The 22,824-nt window shown below is 38.5% G+C and overlaps 1 protein-coding gene across 3 annotated transcripts in view; it reads right to left on the bottom strand.

The window, feature by feature from the left end:
• LOC102234441 (interleukin-1 receptor accessory protein-like 1) overlaps nucleotides 1-22,824 on the bottom strand; it is a 214,608-nt gene that overhangs the window by 120,236 nt on the left and 71,548 nt on the right. For all 3 annotated transcript variants that reach the window (XM_023329810.1, XM_005805004.3, XM_023329809.1), the window contains exons 3-4: nucleotides 15,345-15,624; nucleotides 754-940 (exon numbers count right to left, since the gene is read on the bottom strand). In XM_023329810.1, the coding sequence (XP_023185578.1) occupies nucleotides 754-940; nucleotides 15,345-15,624 (467 nt within the window). The remainder of the gene's footprint in view (nucleotides 1-753; nucleotides 941-15,344; nucleotides 15,625-22,824) is intronic.

A 22,824-nucleotide genomic window follows, 5' to 3' on the forward strand; every position in this document is an offset into this window, starting at 1 on the left:
GCTCAGAGCTCGGAGATTTGGGGCCACCTGAGGCAAAGAAAACTGGGGCACAGCGGGTCTGCCTCTCAGAATTTAATCAGCCACCAGCAAAGTGAGAGCCAATAACTGGAGGGTGTGGAGCCCACAGTCATTGTCTGCTATTTTAATTTAATTTCTGCAGGAGAGCAAAGCGATTTGGCCATCTTATCCGGCGGAGTAACATTTGATGAATTGGTCTGCGAGCTGCACCTAACAGCTCTGTCTAAGAAGCCTGTCGGACAGAGAGGTTCTGGCTGGGTCAGTTACACTCTGTGGGCCCACAACTCCTCATTAGAAGGAGGATTAGGTTTAAAACCAGAGAGCCAGATAAATGTGTTTACATAGCAAATCAATATGCTTTAGCTGTATATTAATCATTTTGAGTTTTAGAAGCTAATGAGATAAGGTAAGGTGAGTTTATTAACCTTAGGTAGGTTTGTGTTGGTCAGAAAAGAGAGACCAATGTCCATTAAATCATATAACCAGGAAGGTGCAGAGATAGATAGATCATAGGCAGTGCAAGAGAATCTGCCGTAAATAACTTCTGCATAATAACTTTACTCAGACAAAAAACAAGGTTAAAAATAATAATTAAAATCCCCAAATAGGAAATCCCTACCTATGATGACTGTGAACCGCTAACCAAAAGGAGAGATATATCAAGTGTCGGTGAAATTATTCAAATATAGAAGAAATATATATTTCAATGATCCTTTAAAATAAAATGCCTCTTACCTTGTACCAAACTATTTTCGGTTCCACCCCCGGCTGTATGAAGTCCTCGATGTCTGGGCAGGTGATGTTTTTACATTTGCTTAGTTCTGCCTTCTCAAAGAATCTCATTTTGGAGTTGTAGCAAAGGTCTGTGTCATTCTCTGCCACTATGAGGGACATGGACACCTTCATGCAGTATGTGGAGTTCCTGGAATGACAGAGTGACAAAAACCAGTTAGAATGAGGAAAAATGGATTATACTGAAGCCCTGAAAGGCCTGCAAAGCAGAGCTTTTCAGCACTCCCTTTGGTTAGCTGTAAAAATGCTGCAAGGTTCACTCTGATTCAGAGCAGTGAGTCATTAAATGTAAAAACATCTATAGGAAGAATTTTTCTTGTTTTTTGATGGTAAATTTCCTTCAAACAACAAATTAGTATCTAAGCAATTCCAGATTAATTTAATGTTTTAGTGAGTTCCACAAATGGAACCGTTTCTTGATTGCAATTTTTCATTCTTAATGCACATTCGTTTGTTTTAACGGTGTGGAGCAAGATGTTTAGCAAAGTGACAGCTCCAGAGAATTGATAGAGAATTTGTTTTCACACATTAGCCCTTTGTAGAGCCAGCTACAGTAGCAGAAAATTATCTTCTGCAGCTGATGTACTGTAACTGCTCAGGTCATATACATAAAGACAAGAATTTACAACGCGAGGCAGAGGCAGCATAAAATGGGAGATTGCTTGTAACGCCTGAGCCTTCATGCTTTGTCTGTGTCTAAAGATAATAGCTGGGAATCATCCTGAGTGAAAGAAATGTTTGATATTGCTGCTGAGGTAGGTGGTTCATTTCAAATATATGTACAAGAACAGGAGGAATGTAATGGTTTTGTTCCTGTGCAGAACTTAATGTCAGGAGCTTAAAGACAAATAAGGTGCAAGGTAAGATGTTTGTTATTGAGGAAAAAACCTTCCTCAATTCACCATGACGTGTGTGTACTGGTGCCGCAACAAATTCAGCAAAGATGATTTAAAGAGGTGTTTCTCTTTAAAACACCAACAATTATTTCCACTGGATTTATGTCAAGCGGTATGTTGACAAAGGTCAAATTTTGGAAGAACAACTTTTCTCTTAGCTGTTCTGGTTTCTTTCCATACATGGATTACTTGTGTTGCTACCAACACCTGGTGAAAATTTTATGTCATTGGCACCTTTACAAATATATTTACTATGACAAATTCTTATGTGTTTAGTACTTATTTTACCTGTTGTAAGTAGTACAAATTATTTTTGCCCTGTTTTCTTTAATACAACATGTAAAGAGACTGTTATGAATTAGTTTTATTATCGTTAATAACAATTCGACAATGAATTGTTTTATTATTACAAGAAACTTATGCCCAATAAGTTTCTGATTAGAAATAGATACTTGCCTTTGTGCTTAAAAACAATGTTCAATTTATGACATTTATGAAGTTTGGAATGCTTTTATTTTGAAGAACCAGTAGAGCATTACATTTTGTTGAGTAAATTGTGTCGTAATCACATTTAGATTTCCAAAGCATTTGTTGACGATTGTTCATTTCAGAAACCCAGTCAGCGCAGATACAACTATTTCCCATTTTCCTTTATCATCTGTTATCAATTTATAAGAAAACAACTTGTTGTAAAACACTAAATCAATCTGACTGAGTCTTCTCCTGTGATTATAGAGAGGTTTGTAATAATACTGATGACATCTCTTCCACGCCAGAGTAAAGTTGGAGGCTGGAGCCGCCGCTTGAGCAGTTCTTAACGGAACATAGAAATCAATCGGCACATTGATCCACTGTAAAAGTTGTGCTATTTGAAGAAGGAGATCAGAAGCAAATGTTGTGGGTGATCAATAAATTCAATGAAAGCACATTTTCTGTGCCCAAACAGGCTAATAAGGCTGTCACAGTTGACAAGTACTCGAGGCTGACTGCAGCAAATCCCCGCTGGTTTAAAGACCAAACAAATTGGCAGTATTTAGCGAAAATCTCACTGCTAATTTTCCAACTAAAGCTGGTTACACAAATTGAGCTGAACCAACAAACAATTACAAACATGTTAAATCCTTACATAATTGTGTCGTATTAACGGCCTTGTGGATTAGCATCACACATGTGACTCCTCGCTACAGTATCAGCTTTAAAATCCCTCACCCCTCTGAACCGGCCCGTGCTGTTGGCGTCTCTTACAATACGGGCGCTGTTTTTCGTGAAGCCCTGATGCAAATGTGACATGATGTGGAGATTATCCCAGACAACTTCCACCAGATGGACACCTGTGCAAATGAGATCCCACGGGTGCGCCCTTTTCTCTGCTAAATATTCTGGGCAGCGCTGATAAACTCGTCGACTGGATGAGGAAGACAGAGAGAGAGACGGGGGGAAATTGTGTCATCTGCTCCGCATGAGTGATTGATGGTGTGAGCCAACACTTTGTCCTACGGTGTCTTTCCAACATTTCACATCCATCAGGAAGCTTTTCGAGGTTGAAGAGCTGGGCGATCTCTTCACTTTTCTCTAAGTAGCGGAAAATCTGTTCAAAGGACGAAAAAAAAAAAGCAGGAGGAGGATTCCACACTCCCGAGACTTAATTGTGTGCCGTGCAGTCAGCATTTTGTGAAACTCTGCGTACTGCGGTTACGGTGATAACAAGCTAGGTGACACTATGGCATTAATGGGTGAGTGTGTCACTCGGATGTGTCAAAGTAAAGCAGATATGCAATGCTGCGGCAATGATAGATGGCGTCCTGCACACATCATCTCGGAGAGGTGTCAGCCTGACAGCTACCGGATACAGCTGGAGGGCAGGCACAGGGTTTGAGATGCAATATGCAGCAAATTCTGTGAAATTATGAGGAAAGGGCCAGGAAGGAGTTAAACAGGCTGTTCAAAGCTTCACTTTACTGTAACATATGCATGGGATTTTGCTCCAATTAAACTTATAGGAGAACATGCTCTAGACACTCTTCTCATCTTCAAAAATAACTGACAACCTGCTACTGGAAGATGAAGCCAAAGCGAACCTGGCCTTTCATTCGCCAACTGTTTCGTTTAGTATTAAATAATAGGCGGCAGAATTGATTTGTAATTCTCCTGTGAATCCACGGCACCTGGGGGGAAATTAATGAACTAACTTAATGAAGCTCTTAATTAAACTAACTCCTCCCTAATAGAAATGGAATGATGGAATAATTGCTTATTAAATATTACAGCTGGCTTTCAAGTGATAATATTCACTGGTGTAGAAGTCATCAGGTGAAAGGACATTTTGCCTGGTGCAATAATTTCAGGTAACTCTACAGGAGCTGCAAACATCCACAACTCAGGTGGGAGAATCTGTTGAAAGCAACATTTAGTTGTGCACTCCATAAATTAGGCCTTTAACAATGGGTGCACTGCAGTGGAAAAAAAACCTGAGGAGTACCTTGATATTGAAGTGTGACATGTTCTTGCAGCCTTAGGTACAATGAACATTTCTTGGTTCTTGTGAAGTATGCACTGCCATTTTCTAGAAGATTTACAAAGAAATTGGTTTTCATAATCAGTTTGCATGAAAGATACCAGGGTGAAGTTAAGAAAGTTGCATAATGCTGACTGGGGTGATTTACTTTTGTTATGATTATTTTCCAGTACAAGTAATTATTTGCTGTGTTGGTTAAAATAAAATTCAATGTGAAAAAGTTTACGGCTCGGAATAATTTCACAAAGTACTGTATCACAGTTCAGTTACAGTATTTACAACACTGTGCAGGAAACTGTATCACCCATGATACTTTGTCAAATGCTTAAGCTCATTGAGGTCTCGCCCTACCATGCCTGCCCACAAAAAAATCAAGATAACCTAAACCAAGATAGAGCTGGCCCGGTTATCCTGAATCAGTATCTTACGTCTGCTTCATTATTTATAGCTAGAGCGAAGGTCACAGTGAGCAGTGGGAAGACTGGGGTTCCTACTTGTGGCGCCAGCTCATAACTCACCTGTCAGCTCTAGCACCAAGTCCAGGATGATTAAGCATCCTGGTATCCAAAATCCGACTGCAGTCTAACATGCACCTACTTAGCCCCTGTAACAGTGTGGTACATTTCTGCCACCCTGAAACAACAGACTCTGTCCTCAAATCATCTGGAGTAACCTCACAGCATTGGAAGCTCAAAACACTGTCCTGAGCCGTATGCAACGAAATTTCGTTCTGTATACACCCTGTGCATGCAAAATGACAATAAAGTCAGTCTAAGTCTAAGTCTCTAAGTCTATCTAATAGTTTGTCACCATCCTTGTTTCAATCCTCTTGCTGACCTGCTCTTACTGTAGGAACACCATGGTGGAAGGATTGGACTGTGTGGTTAGTTTGGCCTTCAGCTCTCAGAATGAAGATAGTCAAACAGTATATATTGTGCAGTATGTAGCACAAATAACTAAACATGTTAGCCAAATAAAAAGAGTCATAAAGCTAAACAATTTGAAGCCAATCATGTTCTTCTTTTTGCAGTGAAAATTGACATGTTGGGATAAACACAAGTACAACTCCCTGCAAGTCAGTGAAAGTAAAGCTAAAACAAGGTAGCATATCAGCACAAAAACCTCATACCTAGTGTCAAGAGTGGTGGTGGATGGAGCATGATATGGGCATATTAACATCCTTCATTATCAACCACAAACCTTCTGTATACCACAACTTTACAAAGTTAAAGTGTCTGAGAGCTTGAGCCTGTCCAAGACTCATGAAGTCATGACACAGGAGAAAAACACAAATCTACAACAGAATGGCTGCAAAAGCAGCAAGAAACCCCAACAGCCTGGTTAGTAAAATCCTTGAAAAAATTGAAGATGTCTCGATACAATCAATACGAGACAAATTAATAATTCATTTGCATCAAAATCAATACAAATTGACTCATTCACTGCAATGACAGAGACACTCATCCCCACTATTGGTATTTTCCCTATGAGGCAGACAGACAAAAAAAAAAAAAAAAGGAAAAGCCAAACAACGCCACAAGTCACAAGCTCACCCTGTAACACTGATGTTTGAGAGCAACTTAAAAAATCCAGTAAAGCTCCTGTATCTGCAACAGCATAGTAGTAAACCTCAATTAAACCATGAGATAAAACTATCTGGGTAAATATTTGCTTTATGGACCCAGACAACCCAATGACGGTGTTCGGTCGGACTGGGTTCTCCATTAAGATGTGCTTTCCATCTGCTAAGTTCAGAACAATGCAAAAAATATGGATGTGATGTGAAAAATAGTATTTAATAGAGTATTTTTCTTAATACTGGTGTACAGTTTGAAATTGTATTTAGTATTGGGACAACCTCGTTCCTTTAACTCCACAACAGACAATATGATTGTCATCAAGATCTTCTCTGCTAAAAATACACAGTGCTGAAAATATTTGCATAAATCATCTCACTCCAAAAACCTACTTTAACAAAGAAGCAAGTCTTCAAACTCTTCTAAGCCTTTCTTAAATTGTACAACTCAAACTGACAAAAGTGCTTCTTCTGTGCAAATGCATTAGTCTGTCATTTTCTGTTCGATGCCTTAAGGGAGCTATTTTCACATTCTCTGACAGTCACAACTCATCTTTATGCTTACAACCTGATTTCATAACAAGCATAAACAATTTGTCTCGGTTGTTATTCTGTTCTAACTCTGTCATGACCTTATTCATTGGTCCCAAGGCCCTCTGGGTGTAATGAGTGAGCAGTCTAACTCCCATGCATATCAAACACAAACCAACCATTTCATATTATCACTGCTGGGCTCTTGCACTCTGAGAATGGGTTGTATTGGTAGAAAAAAGCTCTTTCAGTAGGAGTGATCATCTAGCTGTTGAAAATCATTGTACATCTTTGATTTGTTACTAGCTTTGTTTAGAAGTTTAGCAACTAAGAAAACAGAATAATATAAATATTGAGATCAGATTTCTCTCATTGGTGCTTTTTGGCAATAAAAGGCAGGTTTACGACTTCAATGGTTGACACAAAGAAGTGAATCAGCAAATCACAAGCCATCAACTGAAGGCTTCAAGTTGTAGTGAACACAACTTAAGAGCTTCAAATACAGAATAAAACAAGGAATAGAGTTTTAAATGGTTTTGAAAGTGACATGGTTGTACTGAAGCAACAGAATCTTATTGGATTCAATGCTATAAAACACACAACCAGAAAATGGCGTGTACTTATATAGTACTTTATCAATTCCAGTGCACCCCAAAGCACTTCACACTACATTCAATCATCCACACATACAGATACTGATGGTAGCAAGCTACTGGATTGAAGCCGCAGGTGTCCTGGGGCAGTCTGACAGCAGGCAAAGCGGGTGAAGTGTCTTGCCCAAGGACACAACCACCGATTACGGGACAAACTCCTGCAACCGTTGCCACCAATGCCCAAGAAAAATCCTCAATGACAAGCAGAAAATACATCTACTCAACAGTGGCAAAGAAACTCAGAAACAGAAATCAGAGGCAAACAGGAAGTGCCACATAGCACAGAGGAACCATCCATCCCCGCTTAGTCTACTACCTAAAATCCACACAATACATCAGAAATGTTAAAGTGCCAAAGTAACAGAGAAAATCCAAATCCCTACACATCACTATATTTTGGGATGTGGTGAAACAGAAGATTAACATCACAGATGAGCAGCCAACAAATCTGGAGCAACTGGGTGATGCCATAATGTCAATATGGATGGAATATTCCAGGAGATGTTTCTGAGACCTTGACGAATCTATATTATGATGAATTGAAGGTGCTCTGAAAGTAATACAGGGATCCAACCCACAACACTCAAGGTGACCAGTGAGGTTAAGGACTATTTCAATTTCTCAAAGGATCTTAAACAAAAAAATAAAATGATAATCATACAAGTATGTTCTTTATAACATATCCTTTCTTAAAAGGAATTAAGTATAAACTAAAAAGCTCGTGCAAACTCATATGATCAAAAGTTTCATAATGTTCAGCAACAGTTAAATTAAAAAAATAGCTCTTTGAGTTTTATGAAATTTTAATGAAATTTCCTTCCCAGCTACCAGCTACTTCCCCATCATTCTTGCACCCTTAGGATCCAGTAAAGCAGTGTGAGTTCTCCTCTACACAGCAGTTTGACTGACAGCTGTGGTATTGCAGATGTCTCGCTCGCAGCTCTGCTGTTCACAATCCAATCGGGATGGAAGGGAGGGAGAAACCTCAGCAGTGGTGCCAGAGTGATTGGGCTTGGGGAATGGTATTTCTGACATTTGTCTGGCAGATAAAAACTAACATCAGATATGAGGAGGAGAAGGTCAATGTCCCTACTATCAGATAGCGATAGGTCTTGTCTGATGACTTCCTCTGCTTAATGTGGACCAGGATAGCAAGGAGGCTAAACATATGGGGGAGGCATTAGACTGACTAAACCCTTAAGCATGCAATTGAATGATATGAATAAAACCCTGGGTGCAAAAGCAGGAAACACTGATTACTGAATTTACCTGAGCCAAAATGCATATCTTTGAAAAATTGAACGAAAATGAAAATGCAACCATAAAATGGGTGATGACTAAAACCATAAATCAGTCCATTGTCTATACCAGCCTGTCCTTAGGGGGTTACAAGAAAGATGGTGTCTATCTCCAGCGATCATTGGGTGAAAGGCAGGACACACCCTGGACAACCGTTTGTACTCGCACCTACGGACAATTTAGTGAGACCAATGGACGAAGCAGTCATGTTGGACTGTGAGAAGAAGCTGGAATAGCCAGAGAGAATCCACACTTGTAAGGTAACAGTCTTACCAACAACGCTACCATAGATCTATGACTAGAAACCCCTGTGGTCAAAGAGGGGCAGTATATGTATTTAAACCAATAAGAAAAACCCTGAGCAAATGCGAATCAGAGGAATCACATAGTATTTTAGCAGGATGCATAAGTTCAAACAGTTGAGAGAAATAAACAGCAGATTTAAAAGCCATAGACAAAATGACAGCATTTCTAAAATATGTCTTTTACAAAAGTTTATTACTATTCATTTCGTTGCCCCGGAGTGGTTTGAAGAGCACATTCTCTCTTTTTTTGACAGTGCCATTGTAGCATCAGACATCCACAGTGAATACCTGGCAAACTTCACACAGCCACATCAGAAAGCTGAATAAAGCATGGTGTGAAAGGTTGCCCAAACCCAAACAGCAGCCCATACATCATGAGACAATGGCTGTTGGAAAACAGTCTATACTAAACCACACAGAGCACGCTAACAGGCTGTCCAAGCAGGGTTGACGGAGCACTCTTTGCTATACAGGTGTAAAAGAATACTGACTACAGAGGGGTATCATCAATAACCCCTGACTGGGAAATAAAGCTGCTTGGCAAACCCATATTACACAGTTCAGACCCCATATAAGAAGTGAAAACAATTAATGACAGTGTGCTGGCTCTATACCATTTTTTCCCAATCAGATTCTGCTTTAACTGCACCTTTTCCAGTGAAACAATGATTGTTACCTTTGCTACATATTGGCTTATAAAGCCTGAAAGGGCTTCACAACCAGGGTTCCTGCTAATTTCCCATGTTAAAATTTCATTCTTTTTTCAGGTTCAAATTTCAAGATCTTTCTGACATTTGAGTAACTTCTCTAAACTGGGTTTTATGGTTGTTTTCTGGAAGTCATAGCAAAAACAGCGCTGAGTTTGAAATGGATTTGTGATTATTTCTCTGAAATCTGCACTATAGAGCCAAGACTTCTTAAATCTGCCATTAGATTAACACACATTAACAGCAAGAGCTTTAAAAATCACCATTTGTGACCTTTATCATATGTTTGCAAAAAACAAAAAAAAAACCTTCCAAGTAAGTGACAACACAAATAATATTTTTTGACAATTGTTTGGCATCTAATGTGTCAATATTAAAGAACCAGTTTAAAACCATGGCAAAAATGTCATGAAAAACTATTTGTAGATAATTCATTGAGAAACAAAGATTTGGTGTTTACTTTCTCATCCTCACAACAACCAAAGCATTAACAAAATTAAGAGAACTTGGCTCTTCTTCATATTTGACAAACAGAAAAATCTTAATTAGAAAAGATCAACAGATTCCAAGGCCTCGGCTGCTTTATGCTTCAGTAACTTCTTACTTTTTCTGCTGAACAGTGCAGAAAGTTGCTGAAGCAAAATGCTCACACACAAGCTGCTGATGTAACAACTACTGGGAAGTGAAAAACAGCAGCAGATCTAAATTTGTTTTATCATCAGTAAGGTTTCATAGCTATGATCTTTTGGGTGATGTATATTCAATATTGGGTGCGATTACTGGTAGGAAAAAGAACTTTTCGCTCTTCACTGTGATATCAAACCTTCTTTGATGTTATGCTTGGTGTGAAAAGATTAAAAAATAAACTGAATTCAGAAACACTCGTTGTTGAACATATTGTCAAAGAGGTGCTACCAGATTGTTTCTTTCCAGGTAGCTCATAGCCCATACAGCGATACTTCTTTATCCATCATCCACAACCTCTTGCAGCGAAAACCATCCATGCTGCTCCTTAGTCTAGCGTCTCTCATTGGCTTTGACAGCTGGGCAGGATCAATTGGACAGGCCCTGACTGGAGCTGAATGACAGAGCGTTCCAGACAGCCCATTCTGACTGTCACTTCCCTGAGAGATCACCAGCCACTCCTGCACACGAATACTAATATGGTCAAAATGGCCACGGCATGGGACAGGTGGGAGGTGCTTTGTAACGTGTGTGTTCAAGACGCAAGGTGAGATGCATGCACACCGGGAACTTTAAGCTTAAATAAAAGAAAGGATGCACACACAGAGACGCACACCGCTCCCTTTATAATCCTCCCCTCTCAATGTCCTTTGGTTCCGACAGCCCAGGTATTGCAGGGCATGCAGGAAAGCCATCAATAAGCCTAAGGCAGTGGCAGCATGCCAGTGCCTGTGAGCGGGGTCAAAGGTGAGATGCTGGCTAACTACAAGGGGCCAACATTTCTTCCTGTGCAATACATCTGTCCTTTAGATAAATCTCTGTACTTTCACAGTGATATATTTGCTGTAGCTCTTCTCACATTTGGTCATTTGTTCATGAATAGCAAATTTTCCATGGCTAAGCAAATTTTTTTTCTTCACTTTGTTATCTAAAACATCACAATGGAATATCATTTGGAAGAAAAATGTTGTAATTCAAACTATGTAGATTAGTTGGACATAAAATTATATCTATTTTTTTAAACTAGTGAGGGGAAAAACAAGTTAATACCAAGGTCTGTCATTAGTTAATCAAAATTGATTACATTTTAATTGAAAACCATCTATTTTCAATTTAAAAAACAGTTTGCTCCTAAATTACTGAATAAATAGCCATCTGAGCTCAATAAAAAAGATATTTATTGTTTTAAATATGTTATTTAGGTTATTCAACCATCAGGCTGGAGCAAAATGCTATCATACCTATTCAGATTTCAGATGTTTCGGGGACCTGTGCTCATTCATGGAAGTTCTCGGGGAAAAAAATCCTTTCAAAATGTGGACTGTGGATGTTGACATTAGCGTTGGAGACATCTCTGCTTGCATTGAGATGGTATTTTAGGCTTGAATAGTTTTGGGAATAAGCCGACTCCTGTTTCTACAACTTGCACACAACAGTAATCTTTTCCAGCAGAGATAGGGAAATATTTTGCAAAGAAGAATGGTGAAAACGTCTCTAGATGTACAAAGCTGGTACACATGGACCTTAAAAATCTTAAGTCAATGAAAACCACAAAAGATGGTTCTATACTGTATTTACTCTTGAGGAAGAACACAAATGCATGCCTCACTTCTCTCGGTTATATATGTAAATTTTAAAAACCACACAATTTCAGCTTCATAATGATATACAACTATGTGTTGCTCTGTGACAAAAACACTTTGAAGTTTGTCACATGACAAAGCATGAAAAGGTTGGAGGAGGTATTAATATTTTTGAAAGCCACTGTACAACATTTGTTCCTCAATTTATTTCTATGCCTTATTTCAATCCTTAGCGCAAAACATTTTCCTTTCAGATGACAGATCTAAATATAATTTTCCCACTCATGTCTAATTTGACTCCTTCTCGCTTGATTTCCTCAGATGCAAAAGCAGAATTTAATCACAGCAGAAACAGTACACTATTAATATTTTTTTTACAGAGACCTACAACAATGCAGGAGAGTCACAGGTACCTTCAAATGCATCAGGTTGCCTGTGCGCATGCATGCGCCTCACTTTGTATTGTACTCTAAGTGACTGCCGCTGCAGATGTTTTCGCTCTTCATACGACAAAGTTCCTCAGGGTATTGTGTTTGAAACAGCTGAGTGTTGACCTCAATTTGACGTATGGCGGTATTCATCTGCTCCTCTCCGTCTCGCTACTGCATGCCGCTCCTGTTCTCCCTCATCATGTGCCTGTAACGCATCTAGGACTTGCGTGTGTACGAGCACGTCCATGCTCACCCAGAGAGTAGAAGTGATACTTCAGCCTGCTTGAAATGTTGATTGTGAATGTGTGTTGGTCTGCTGTCACATGTAGGTTGGGAAGTACACCAAGTTCCCTTCCACTGACAGCTAGTCTCTTGGGCACATCAACCTGACGCTCTGTGTTTGTGTGTATGCTGATGTGCACGGGTGTGTTGGTGTACGGAGGATATGCCCTCTGACACACTTAAGTGCAGCTGAGCAGGTAAACAAAGATGCGATGAAGATGCCTGCACTGATGTGTGTGACTGGAAAGAAATGCACTAAGAAGGCCAAAAGTTTAAAATCACAGAGGAATAAAGTTTCAAGTTAAACAAAAACAGCGTTTTTAGATGCAGAGTTAAATTTCCTAATGTGACTGGCATACTTCCCCCTTCTTTATATCAGACTAATAATGTAATATCAAGGGATCTCATCGTAACTGGTGCTGAACTGTTGCAGTCTGCTCAACTATGAAATGTACCCAGTGAGAAATCATTTATTGTTGTGCTGAGGTTCATTTGTTCCATCTCACAGGGCTCCAATTTTCCAGGGCCCTTCACGTTTCAAAACGGCGAGGATCCTCAGCTGAAAACACAGCCAAGAGCTTGAGCCAGTGGTAATGTGTTAACATATGCGAGTGCTGATCATCTATAGGGCCCACACTCCAGAGACAAAGGAGAAGAGCAATCCTTTGACTTGGCTGGGGTACCTGGGAATTTAAATGAGTCATACTGAGGGAACAGATGAGCGTGCTGCAGTGTGTTTGTAAGACTATGTGAATCCATTACAGCATTTTTAACCTTCAACCAAAAGCAGAGAACATGCCCAAGTAGGTGCAATTATATGCTATATAGTAATCTTCGTAACTGATAATGGAAGAGCTCTATATTGAGTGGTATTATAGATGACATGCATCAGAGTGTCCCTCTTTGATCTCTAACAAGGTAAAACATGAAGGCATTACAGATCAAGTGATCAAACTCCACCGTAACTTTGAAGCTGCCCTTTAATATTCTCCACAGTGGAATTACAAACTGATCTTGTGGAAGACCAAGGTAATTACAAAGGCTCAGGTCTTTGCAAATACCTTTAAAATGTTGATCAGCACTCAGACAAACCTGGTATATTCAACCTATGCTGTGGAAGTCTTCCTGAGCAGGTTTTCCTGTTCCTGAACTGCAGCTCGTTGCTGCAGAGAGCTGACTAATGAGCCAGTCAAGAGAAAACGCCCTTTACCTACAAGGTTAATAAGTTATTACTATATAATCAAGCATGTGAAACTCCCTACACTATTGCGTTTTATTTCCTTAACTCAAGTGTTGCAAAGCTGACAGTAAACACACTGTGACAAATGAATGTGTTTCGCTTGATTGTTATTTTTTCTTTTTAGTCGGTTCAGTTATTATAGCTGGCAGACATGCAGTAAGTTAGGTCAATTTCCAGCTAAGATGATTATTTTAACATGTGTTGATGGTAGGATGATATATCTACAAAGCATGCAGTCATATATTTTTCTAAAATATGGTTACGGCCACTAGTGGAACAGAAACTGTAGTTGTAGTAGGGGTAGCTTGAGAGAAGGTAACTTCCTGTTTGGACACAGTTAACGGTAGCGCTCAAACACTAAAGCAAAAAGAATTGAAGATGTTGCAGAATAACTTCAGTCTCAGCTCTGCAATGTGGATAACAACACATACGTCTAGATCTCATCTGCAACAGTCCAGGAAAAATAATTGTGCAGCTAAACCATTAAATGCAACTTAAAGTCCAAGTTATTGTGCTCCATTTTACCGAGGAAAGACAGGAAGCATATAATGTTGAGAAAAAGCTAGCTGACTCCTAATCCTCAAGTGTGAAAACACAGTTAAAGTCTATGAAACCATTACAGACAACAAAAATTCAAAGACAAGTCCACAAAGAGAAATCTCCTGTTAACTGAAAGAGCTCTGCACTTTTTTCCCTCTCTCTCCATAACAACAAATAAGTGTTGCCCCTTAATTTGCTTCTCAAAGGCAGGGACCAGTGAAAACGCAACAGTGCTCATCCAAATCAAATCTCAAGACTCTACTCGGTGTGATTACACAATAACTCTGAGCTGATTGTCTACCTCCAGAAACCGCTGCCAACACGAGTGAATAGAGAATTGCTGGACTGGTTCACCATGTTTCTATTCACGGCGGCTGCCACATCGAAGGGGAGGGTGCTAATGGTGTGGAATAGTAATAGCCAAACTCCTTTAGAGTTGAGCTTCTGAAACACAAAGAAACCTGCGTTGAAAGCTACTGTTCAAGTGCACATTATTCCCTCGATTCTATTTAACAAAAGGTCTTAAAGCGCATAAGTGTTGCCAAATAAAAAATAAAAAAGACGGCACTTCTATCAAGCAGAAAGATGCGTTTTAAAGTTCCTCTTGCCGTGAAACAAAAACAGATCGCAGCTTAACATTTTCATTCTGAGCGGTCACAGACCACCTTCATGTCGATGAAAGCCGCTGGGAAACCAGAAGTTTTACCACATAATCTAACTCATAAATCAAACAATTGTATGCCTCCAACATCCAGTGAGTTAAGAGGGAAGATAGAACAGGTCAATTTTTTCCCCTTTCTTTTATCTTAGCAGCTTTTCCCACTGTGCACTGTGTACTTCATCTTTTTAAGATGAAGTACACTCTCAAGCATTCTACTTCTTTCCATGAGGTTTTCAGAAAACAAGAACTTGTGAAGGCCAAAGGATTATAGACTTACCAATTGCGTTGTATGGCTTATTGCCCTTGAGTGGGAAATAAAAACTAATTTAACATATAAAATGAGGCAACGAGGCCTCGGAGGCACAGAAAACGCTCTGTGGAACCTCGACCAGCTATTTTTTTTGGCTACATCTTGACTTTATTAGACATCTACAGGGGAAGACTTTTACAGGGCTTTTCTCATGCCTACAGGGATGCAAGACAATGTTATTTACTTCGTTTTATAGACAAGCCGCTGGCAAAATAATCCCCCTAAAATGGTGGAGGATTCTGCAACAAATGCTTGCTCCATTTCGAGCTGTAAGGTGGAGATAAACTGTTTATCTTTGGGATTTTGAGTTAAAACACATACCTTAATACACAGGAATAATACCCCACATCATCCAGTTCAGCTGGTCGGAACCATATAGAATCCTCTTCTTTGCTCATCCTTGCACCATCAAAACTGATGGGTTCCTCAAAATCCCCATGCACTGCACTTTTGTACCACATGAGGCTAAGTCCTGTGCTCTGTGCATGGCTGTAGTTTGCCCGGATATATCCATAGAATAAAGCACACTTGATCCGGACAGGCTCCCCAACAAGGACTTTGTACTTTTGGTAGTCCACGGACCAGTCAGTGCATCCTTCCACTGAAAAGGAAGAAGAGAAACAAAAATTTAATCAGGAGTTGTAGAGGAAGGGGTGTGGCTGTGAATATAGTATCCAGCAAACAATGTTTTGCATTGCAGTTAATATAGGTATCCTGGTGATAGTTGTGTAGTGCAACGAAGCTCTGGATACATCATTAATGTTCTGCAACTTTATGTTGTGTCTTCAGTTGTTTCTTTCACATACATGTCATCTTCAGAAATCAAAACCACTGAGACAAAACAGAACTGAAGGGTACATTTGTGAAAGAAAATTAAAACACAAGATATATGCCTTTTACATAGATCTCGTACTTAAGAGTACCTAATAGGATTCAATATAAATTTTAAAGTAGTAAAGTTATAAAACTACTTATCCAATGTGAAATTATGCTGCTTGAGTATTTTGTTTACCAAATAATCTATTTCAGATTATAAACATTTCAAATGTCAGATCCAATAATTACTTCCTACATTTGACTTTCTATGTGAACCTCCCACAGTTTCCATTTTAAAAGGCTGCAATGACATGTTCCTAAAATTAACCTCTGATAGACACATTTCAATCTTGCTCTGATCCTAAAGTTATGAGACCATCCAGCATTATCATATCTTCTGCTATATCGAGGGCCAAAGTACAAAGCCACTGGTGCCCTCCTATTAGAATATCTCAACAAGCTCACAAGTATCAGTAAAAATTCTTTGAAGATAAAGTCATAATTGAATTTGTAATGCAGAGTAGGTATGGAAACGGTTCAGCTGCTCCCATAATTATCCATCTTAAGGTGAGAAATATACCCTTTAATCTCTGCAGGAGTCACTCATGGACACTCACAAGGACATTGTATGACTGATTGATATTTCTGCAGGCGGTGAAGCATCCAAGATGGTTGGCATAGGGTTCATGCTGTTGAATAAAAAAAGAGCAAAAACAAGCAGCTCTAAGGTTTCCTGAGTATTACATGGCAAGTCTAAGACCTCGGCTAATAGCCCCAGGCTCAAGCATGGGATTCTGGTAACACAATGCTGGCTCACATCTAACTGGGATGCAATCACCATGGTAACCTCCACATGCACAACCTACCCTAGAGATGGTTCACTTTGGAGAACCAGATCAAAAGATGTACATCGAGTAGGGCATTAAAAATGTAGTCCATATTCTGGGAGAATTCAAAAATACATGTATGCGTAAATAAAAATAAGTGTAAAATCTGTTTTAGAGTTTATACAAGTTATGTTTATGGGGCAACTGTTTATATATAATTTTTTATAAATTGTTTGAATAACATAATCATTATACAACACATTTAAAGCAACACAGTTAGCCAAATGTCCCCTCAAAATTTGATTAAAAAATATAAATTCAGGGAAAAACAAACAAACAAAAAAATCTTAATAAAGGAGGTAACAAAAATCTAATACAGATGAGAGCGTGTTAAAATGCATGAGGTAGGGTTGCCTGTTATTCTTGAGTACTCAACTACAACATAAACAAGAGGTTTGATCCGGTACAAACAAAGTCACTTTGGCCTTAAAATAAATACTTGATTCTAAAATGTAAAACACATTTCAGCTTCTAGTTTTGCCACAAGGGAAATATTGTGATGGGGAAAACAGAGTCCCTTTGATTTTTAATACAACTAACTCACAGCCTTGACATATTCAGAAAAATGGTAGCAGTTGCTTTAATTCTCAACAAGCTCTCACAGTGACTCTTTAGAGCCAAACGTTTCTTTTTTCCATCCTTTTAATTAAACACATTATTGGGATGACTGTAATTTTATAAATGATGAGTGAGTCTGAATTTTAAAAAGCCAGCTAATTAATATCAGGCAACACGAACAAAAGCTTCAAACATATCTAAAATTGTTTATTAAAGAAATGTAATTAACTTTGAGATATTTCATATGTTTACAAGATTGTTGTTGCATATAGTCTAGAATAAAGCTGCTAAGCATGGGAGGGTTTCTGAACACCCTTTCCCCCCGACTTCACCTTGCTTCATGCCTCTTCCTTTAAATAAAAACATCTGGCAAGCACAGCTGTGTCAGACACAACAGGCTTGGATAATTGAGCGTCTATAAATATTTTATTCACCAGACAGGCAACCTGCCTGCCAATCAGAGGGGTGGATTGCACACTGCAGTCATAGGGGGGGTTACTGTTGAAGTGGTTAACTGCGTATTCATGTTGGCGCACCGTTTTGTGTGGGATTTTAAATGTCAGGTTGAGAATAGCAAGAGTGACGTATGTTGGTACTGCGTGTGCTGAAGTGAAGAAAATAAAAGACAGAAACATGAAAAATGTGACATAATATGACAGATCGTTCGAGGGAAGGAGCATTTTAAGTTTCGTAGTGGTCTAGTTTCTGTCACATACACTGATCATAGAAACGGATATCATTGATTTTCAATTTAAAGTTGTTGTTCTAAACTGTTTCTATTTCAAAGTCAAATTTCCACATGTAGTAAATTGCATCTTGATCACAATCACAATGAGCACTGCTAGCTGGCATACCAACAAGGTATTTAGATAATATATTATACATAATACATTATACATAATATTAAAGCACTAAAACTCTAAATTCAAACATACTGATACCCACCACATGCTAAATACACAACATGTGCTTTATTGCCCTTAACAGAATCAAATTTGTTTTTGCACACCTATTGACATGGTTGCACTTTCAGAAGTGATTCTTTGTAACAGACCTATCACTCATGGTTTCAGTTTTAGTTGTTCAGTACAGCTAACTTTGGCAACAAACCAATATTCCAGGAAACATACTCGACACATTTTAACAAGATTTTCAGGAAATATTATAGAATTATTCTACTGGAACACCCATGCATTAGTACCATTTTACCCAGCTCAAACCCACAGAGGACATACAATTGGTTACGGTTTTAAGAAAGAACCCATAAACAACAAAGGCTCAAGTTAATCATGAGCTGGAACATTAGTTTCACTGGCCTCAGTGAAGCGAGGTTGACATCAACATTGACAAAGCCTTGCCAATAAGGAAAGAAGTGCCTCCTGCAAAACTGAATGAAACTCGTAGTCTCCAGAAACCGGATGCCATCTGGAGAAAATGTTATGGTCAGCGGAGACAAACATTGAGCTGTTTGGTGACTAAATATGTTTGAAAGTGACAAAAATAGACTTTCAGATTTAAGGACACTTCAACAACTGAGATGTGTGATGGTAGAATCACTCTGTGGGTATATTTCATGACAAGATGTACTGGATGTACTTTACTTAAAAATTGCTCATCTTCCCAGGACACACACAATATAAATATTATAAAATGTTAACTTTCTGGAAAGGTCAAGAACTTCACCCATTGTAAACCCATCGGGTGTTTTATGGCGCAAGGTTGGGTTTGTACCAGGAATCAAAACCAGTTCAAATGAGTTGTGCTCAAAACATTACGCCAAATAGATACAACTTTTTCCCTGTGAGTAATGAATATAAATTGACTGAAAGTATACAGCTGGTTTGTTAAAAAGTTCAATTAACAAGGTTTGGTGTTGGTTTATCAGATTAAAAGTTACAGAAACACATCTGCTATCTTTTAAGAGCTTAAAAACATCAGAATGTGATTCACTACTAATGTAAGGCTTTTCAAAATATCTGCTGCTGTTTGGAATATTGATTCTTAGCTTGAAGGGAAAAGAAACCTAGAAACAGGTGCCTTCTTGTGCAATTGTAAAATTTTATTTCCTGATATTTCTGAAATTTGTGACTCATAGGCATCCCCCTTTTATAAAATGCCTTCTTTAGAAAGAAAAAGCATTTTACATGTTGCACACAGTTGGCACTAAAGTGAAAACCAACAATTTCAACAGTTTATCTGCAGCTTTAGGGGCTTCCATCTGCTTGCACTCAATTCGCTTGTTTGATTTCTGTTCAGCAGGCAATTATTGAGATCATCCATCTCTCACTTCAGCGATGGCAGAGAATCCTTTTAGCAACAGAGACAATTTTTAAAAACTAAAAACAACGAACTTTGTCACTTAAACACTCCTAATAGACAAATAAATGATGAAATGATAATAGATTTGTTTATGCAAACAAGGAGACTTTAGAGTCTGTTAATTTCACAATAAAAATATCAGCTGATGCTCCCTCATTGGAGGTATCAATATGATGAGAAATAATCAGCAATGATGCACGACCGTCTGATACAACACTTGTGTTCAACTATGAACTCGTGTCGAATTTCTCTTTTTTAAATTCATCTTTTTGAAGCAAGTCAACATGAAATGGCTTTGCGAGTGCACAAAATTTTAGAGCTGCGAATGAAGTGAAGCATAAAACAAATGCAGAGGAAGTCGGTGTGCTCTGTGACCTGCCCACCAGCACAATCCTTTCATTGTGATTAACCGTTACTATGGAAACAGAGGGCCTACCCCTCGCTTATCAAGAACTTGCTAATTAGTTTGTGGACGATAATAACTTGAAGGCTTAAAGTAAGGCGAGCGCTGCCAAGATGGTTTCACTTCTAATTGTGAGTGCTAATTGAGACTCTGAAGTGTTTTACGCTCGCCACTAATAAAAACAGCAGAAAAAAAGAGGTGTAAAAGGTCACACACGCAGGATCCAGCTAGAACATAAAGAGCTGGCAAACTGTTTTATACGAGGGAAACTATTTTATTCAGATATTTTTCATCTTACATGTCAGAATAAGAAGAGCAAATTGGAAATATATATATATATATATATTTTTCACTTTGTAATAAAATTAGTGTTTCAACATATCAGTGCTAATTGGGAAAAATGTTATTGTGTTCTTATTATTTTTGAAAATATGTATGATATCCAATTCTGGGTCTGGCATATTTAAAATTCTCCATGGAAGCATGAGGCATTCCACTACAGCGAGTGGCTTCGGGAGTAAAAAAGGAGACAAAAATTGGAAATTAATTTCCTTCAAGAGTGAACTCCAGCCAAGCTGTTTCAAAAGCTTCACTATATTTGTCTCTAATAACGCCATGAGTAGCTTGGCAGTGCCAATATTTGTTATCGGTACCTTTCCTGAAATTGCCCATTTCAGACTTTTGACAGAGGTTTATTGTTTCTCTCAGAGAGGGTAGGGATTCTGGATAATCTGTTGGCAGAATACAAACATGGTACAAAGCCTAATTGAACTCGATTATCATTTCCCGACTCGACACATTTCCATTTGACTGCGCAGCAATTGGTGAGGGAACGCGCCAATCTGCCGAGAGATAACAACTCCAGCAGCTTTGAAGCAACTCGCGCCATCATCAGCTGCGTTAGAGACAGAGCAAATCTATAAACTCCCATAACCCGCAAAAAATAGAACAATTACTCTGCGAATGGCCAAGGTCCCAGCATAAGAAACAAAATGGTAACTGAAAGTAATTAACTTATGCCAAATGATTCAGGAACAAATATTTGCTGGATTTAATAGAAATAAATGTTTAAATAAGAACTGTAGGTTTTTGTCTGACTTAACTTTGCAATTAAGCAAAAATATAATTGTACAAAATATAGTCAGAACTTAGTGTATGTAAAATATGAAATGTAAATAAATTCTAATCAGTCTTTCCAAGGTGTTTTGTTTTATTTACCTCATAGCTTATTGTTAATACAGTTGACATAGCACTTTTATCTTACCCAAAAATCCAACTTGAAAAGTCACTCAGATCCGTGAATGAAATAGGTGATTCTCTCTTGTTTCTCTATTCAAAACAAGCTTCACCTCAGAATGATGAAACTTTTGGAAAAACAAGGACAATTTTGATAGATAGCAAAGCTCTGACATGCCAGTCTAGCAGAGAGTCAGCAGCCAGACCACCACAACATGACAACATACTGTATGTTCCTCAGGTAAGAGAAAACGTTTAACCAAAGTTTGTCTTTTTGTCAACCAACAAAAATGTTTGTTGACAACTGAGGATTTTCTTTTTTATTTATTAAATCAAAAGCTGTTCTTGACTAACTTATTCTCCCATGAATATTGGCTTATCAGAGCTAAATAACATACAAGAAAGTTAAAAGTAGATGAATGTATAGATTTCAGCAGTTGTCCATTTTAGCAGCTACATTACAGTAGTGTATTTAAACAGTCCTGTGCAAAATAAAGACTGATTATGTGTAGAAAATTAAGACTTTCAGCTGCTTCCATTTACTGATAATGTTTTACAGAGCTCCTCGGCAGTTTGATCATATATTCTAGTGATAGAAAGTTTGATATACAATTTTAATTACTAATGACTTTAAGAAGCTATTAGTAATTTCTGGGGCAGAAATATTGTCTATGTAAACACAAGTATTCATTCAGAAAGACGAGGCCTGAGCAACTTTAAACTCCTGAGGGAGGTGCCGGTTTATTAAGTCTTCAAGTTAGAGACTCACAGAAAACGCTCCTTCTGTCTCCTCCTCTTCTAGGTTTTCCAAAGATAGAATTTCATCACTAGTTGGAAACCATCAGATGCCTTGTGCTCATTTACTATCTAGTCCAGAAAATTCATAGCAGATTTCTGGACATCAAATATTGAATTAAATGTAGACATCTGGATGTACAAGCGAATAATTGATATAAAAGGAAACTTCCTAAAAAATTAGGATGCCAATTTTAAAGGCAATGCCATTTGGAGTAATTAAACCTAGACATAAAACACACATAAAACCTAGAGCAAGCATATAAAAAGAATCATGTCATTACTGCTAAAAAGATACAGCACAGAGGTTTGTCATTGAAAATAAATGCAGGTTTATAGGTGGATGAAATAAAGTGAAACAAATATTATGTCCCTGCGTTTCGTCAACATTTTAGTGTCATATAAGCAAAAGCAGCCATTTATCCGGTGCTCCTGGAGAGGAGGCGACGAGCTCATGAATTGGGTTACAGGTCTGTTGTGGGGTAATCAGATGCAGATTGACTCAGGTCACCACAGAGACTCCCTCAAAGTGTCTGCTCTCTCATAGCGACTCGACAAGGTGGTTTACCACTATTTTTCTCCATAAAATCTCTGGCGTAATTCAATCGGAACAACATGCATATTTTAGACCTAGGCTGATTGAATAAACACACAAGAGCGGTTGTTGTGCATACAACCAATGAGGTAGCAAGACACCAACCTTTACATGCCCTTAAGAGGTGTAGCATCTGAGCTGGAGGAGCTCCAAGATCCCCAAAGGAACTTATCAACATCACAGGCACTTTTG

The sequence above is a fragment of the Xiphophorus maculatus genome, chromosome 24 (assembly GCF_002775205.1).
Source record: "Xiphophorus maculatus strain JP 163 A chromosome 24, X_maculatus-5.0-male, whole genome shotgun sequence".
Lineage (NCBI taxonomy): Eukaryota > Metazoa > Chordata > Actinopteri > Cyprinodontiformes > Poeciliidae > Xiphophorus > Xiphophorus maculatus.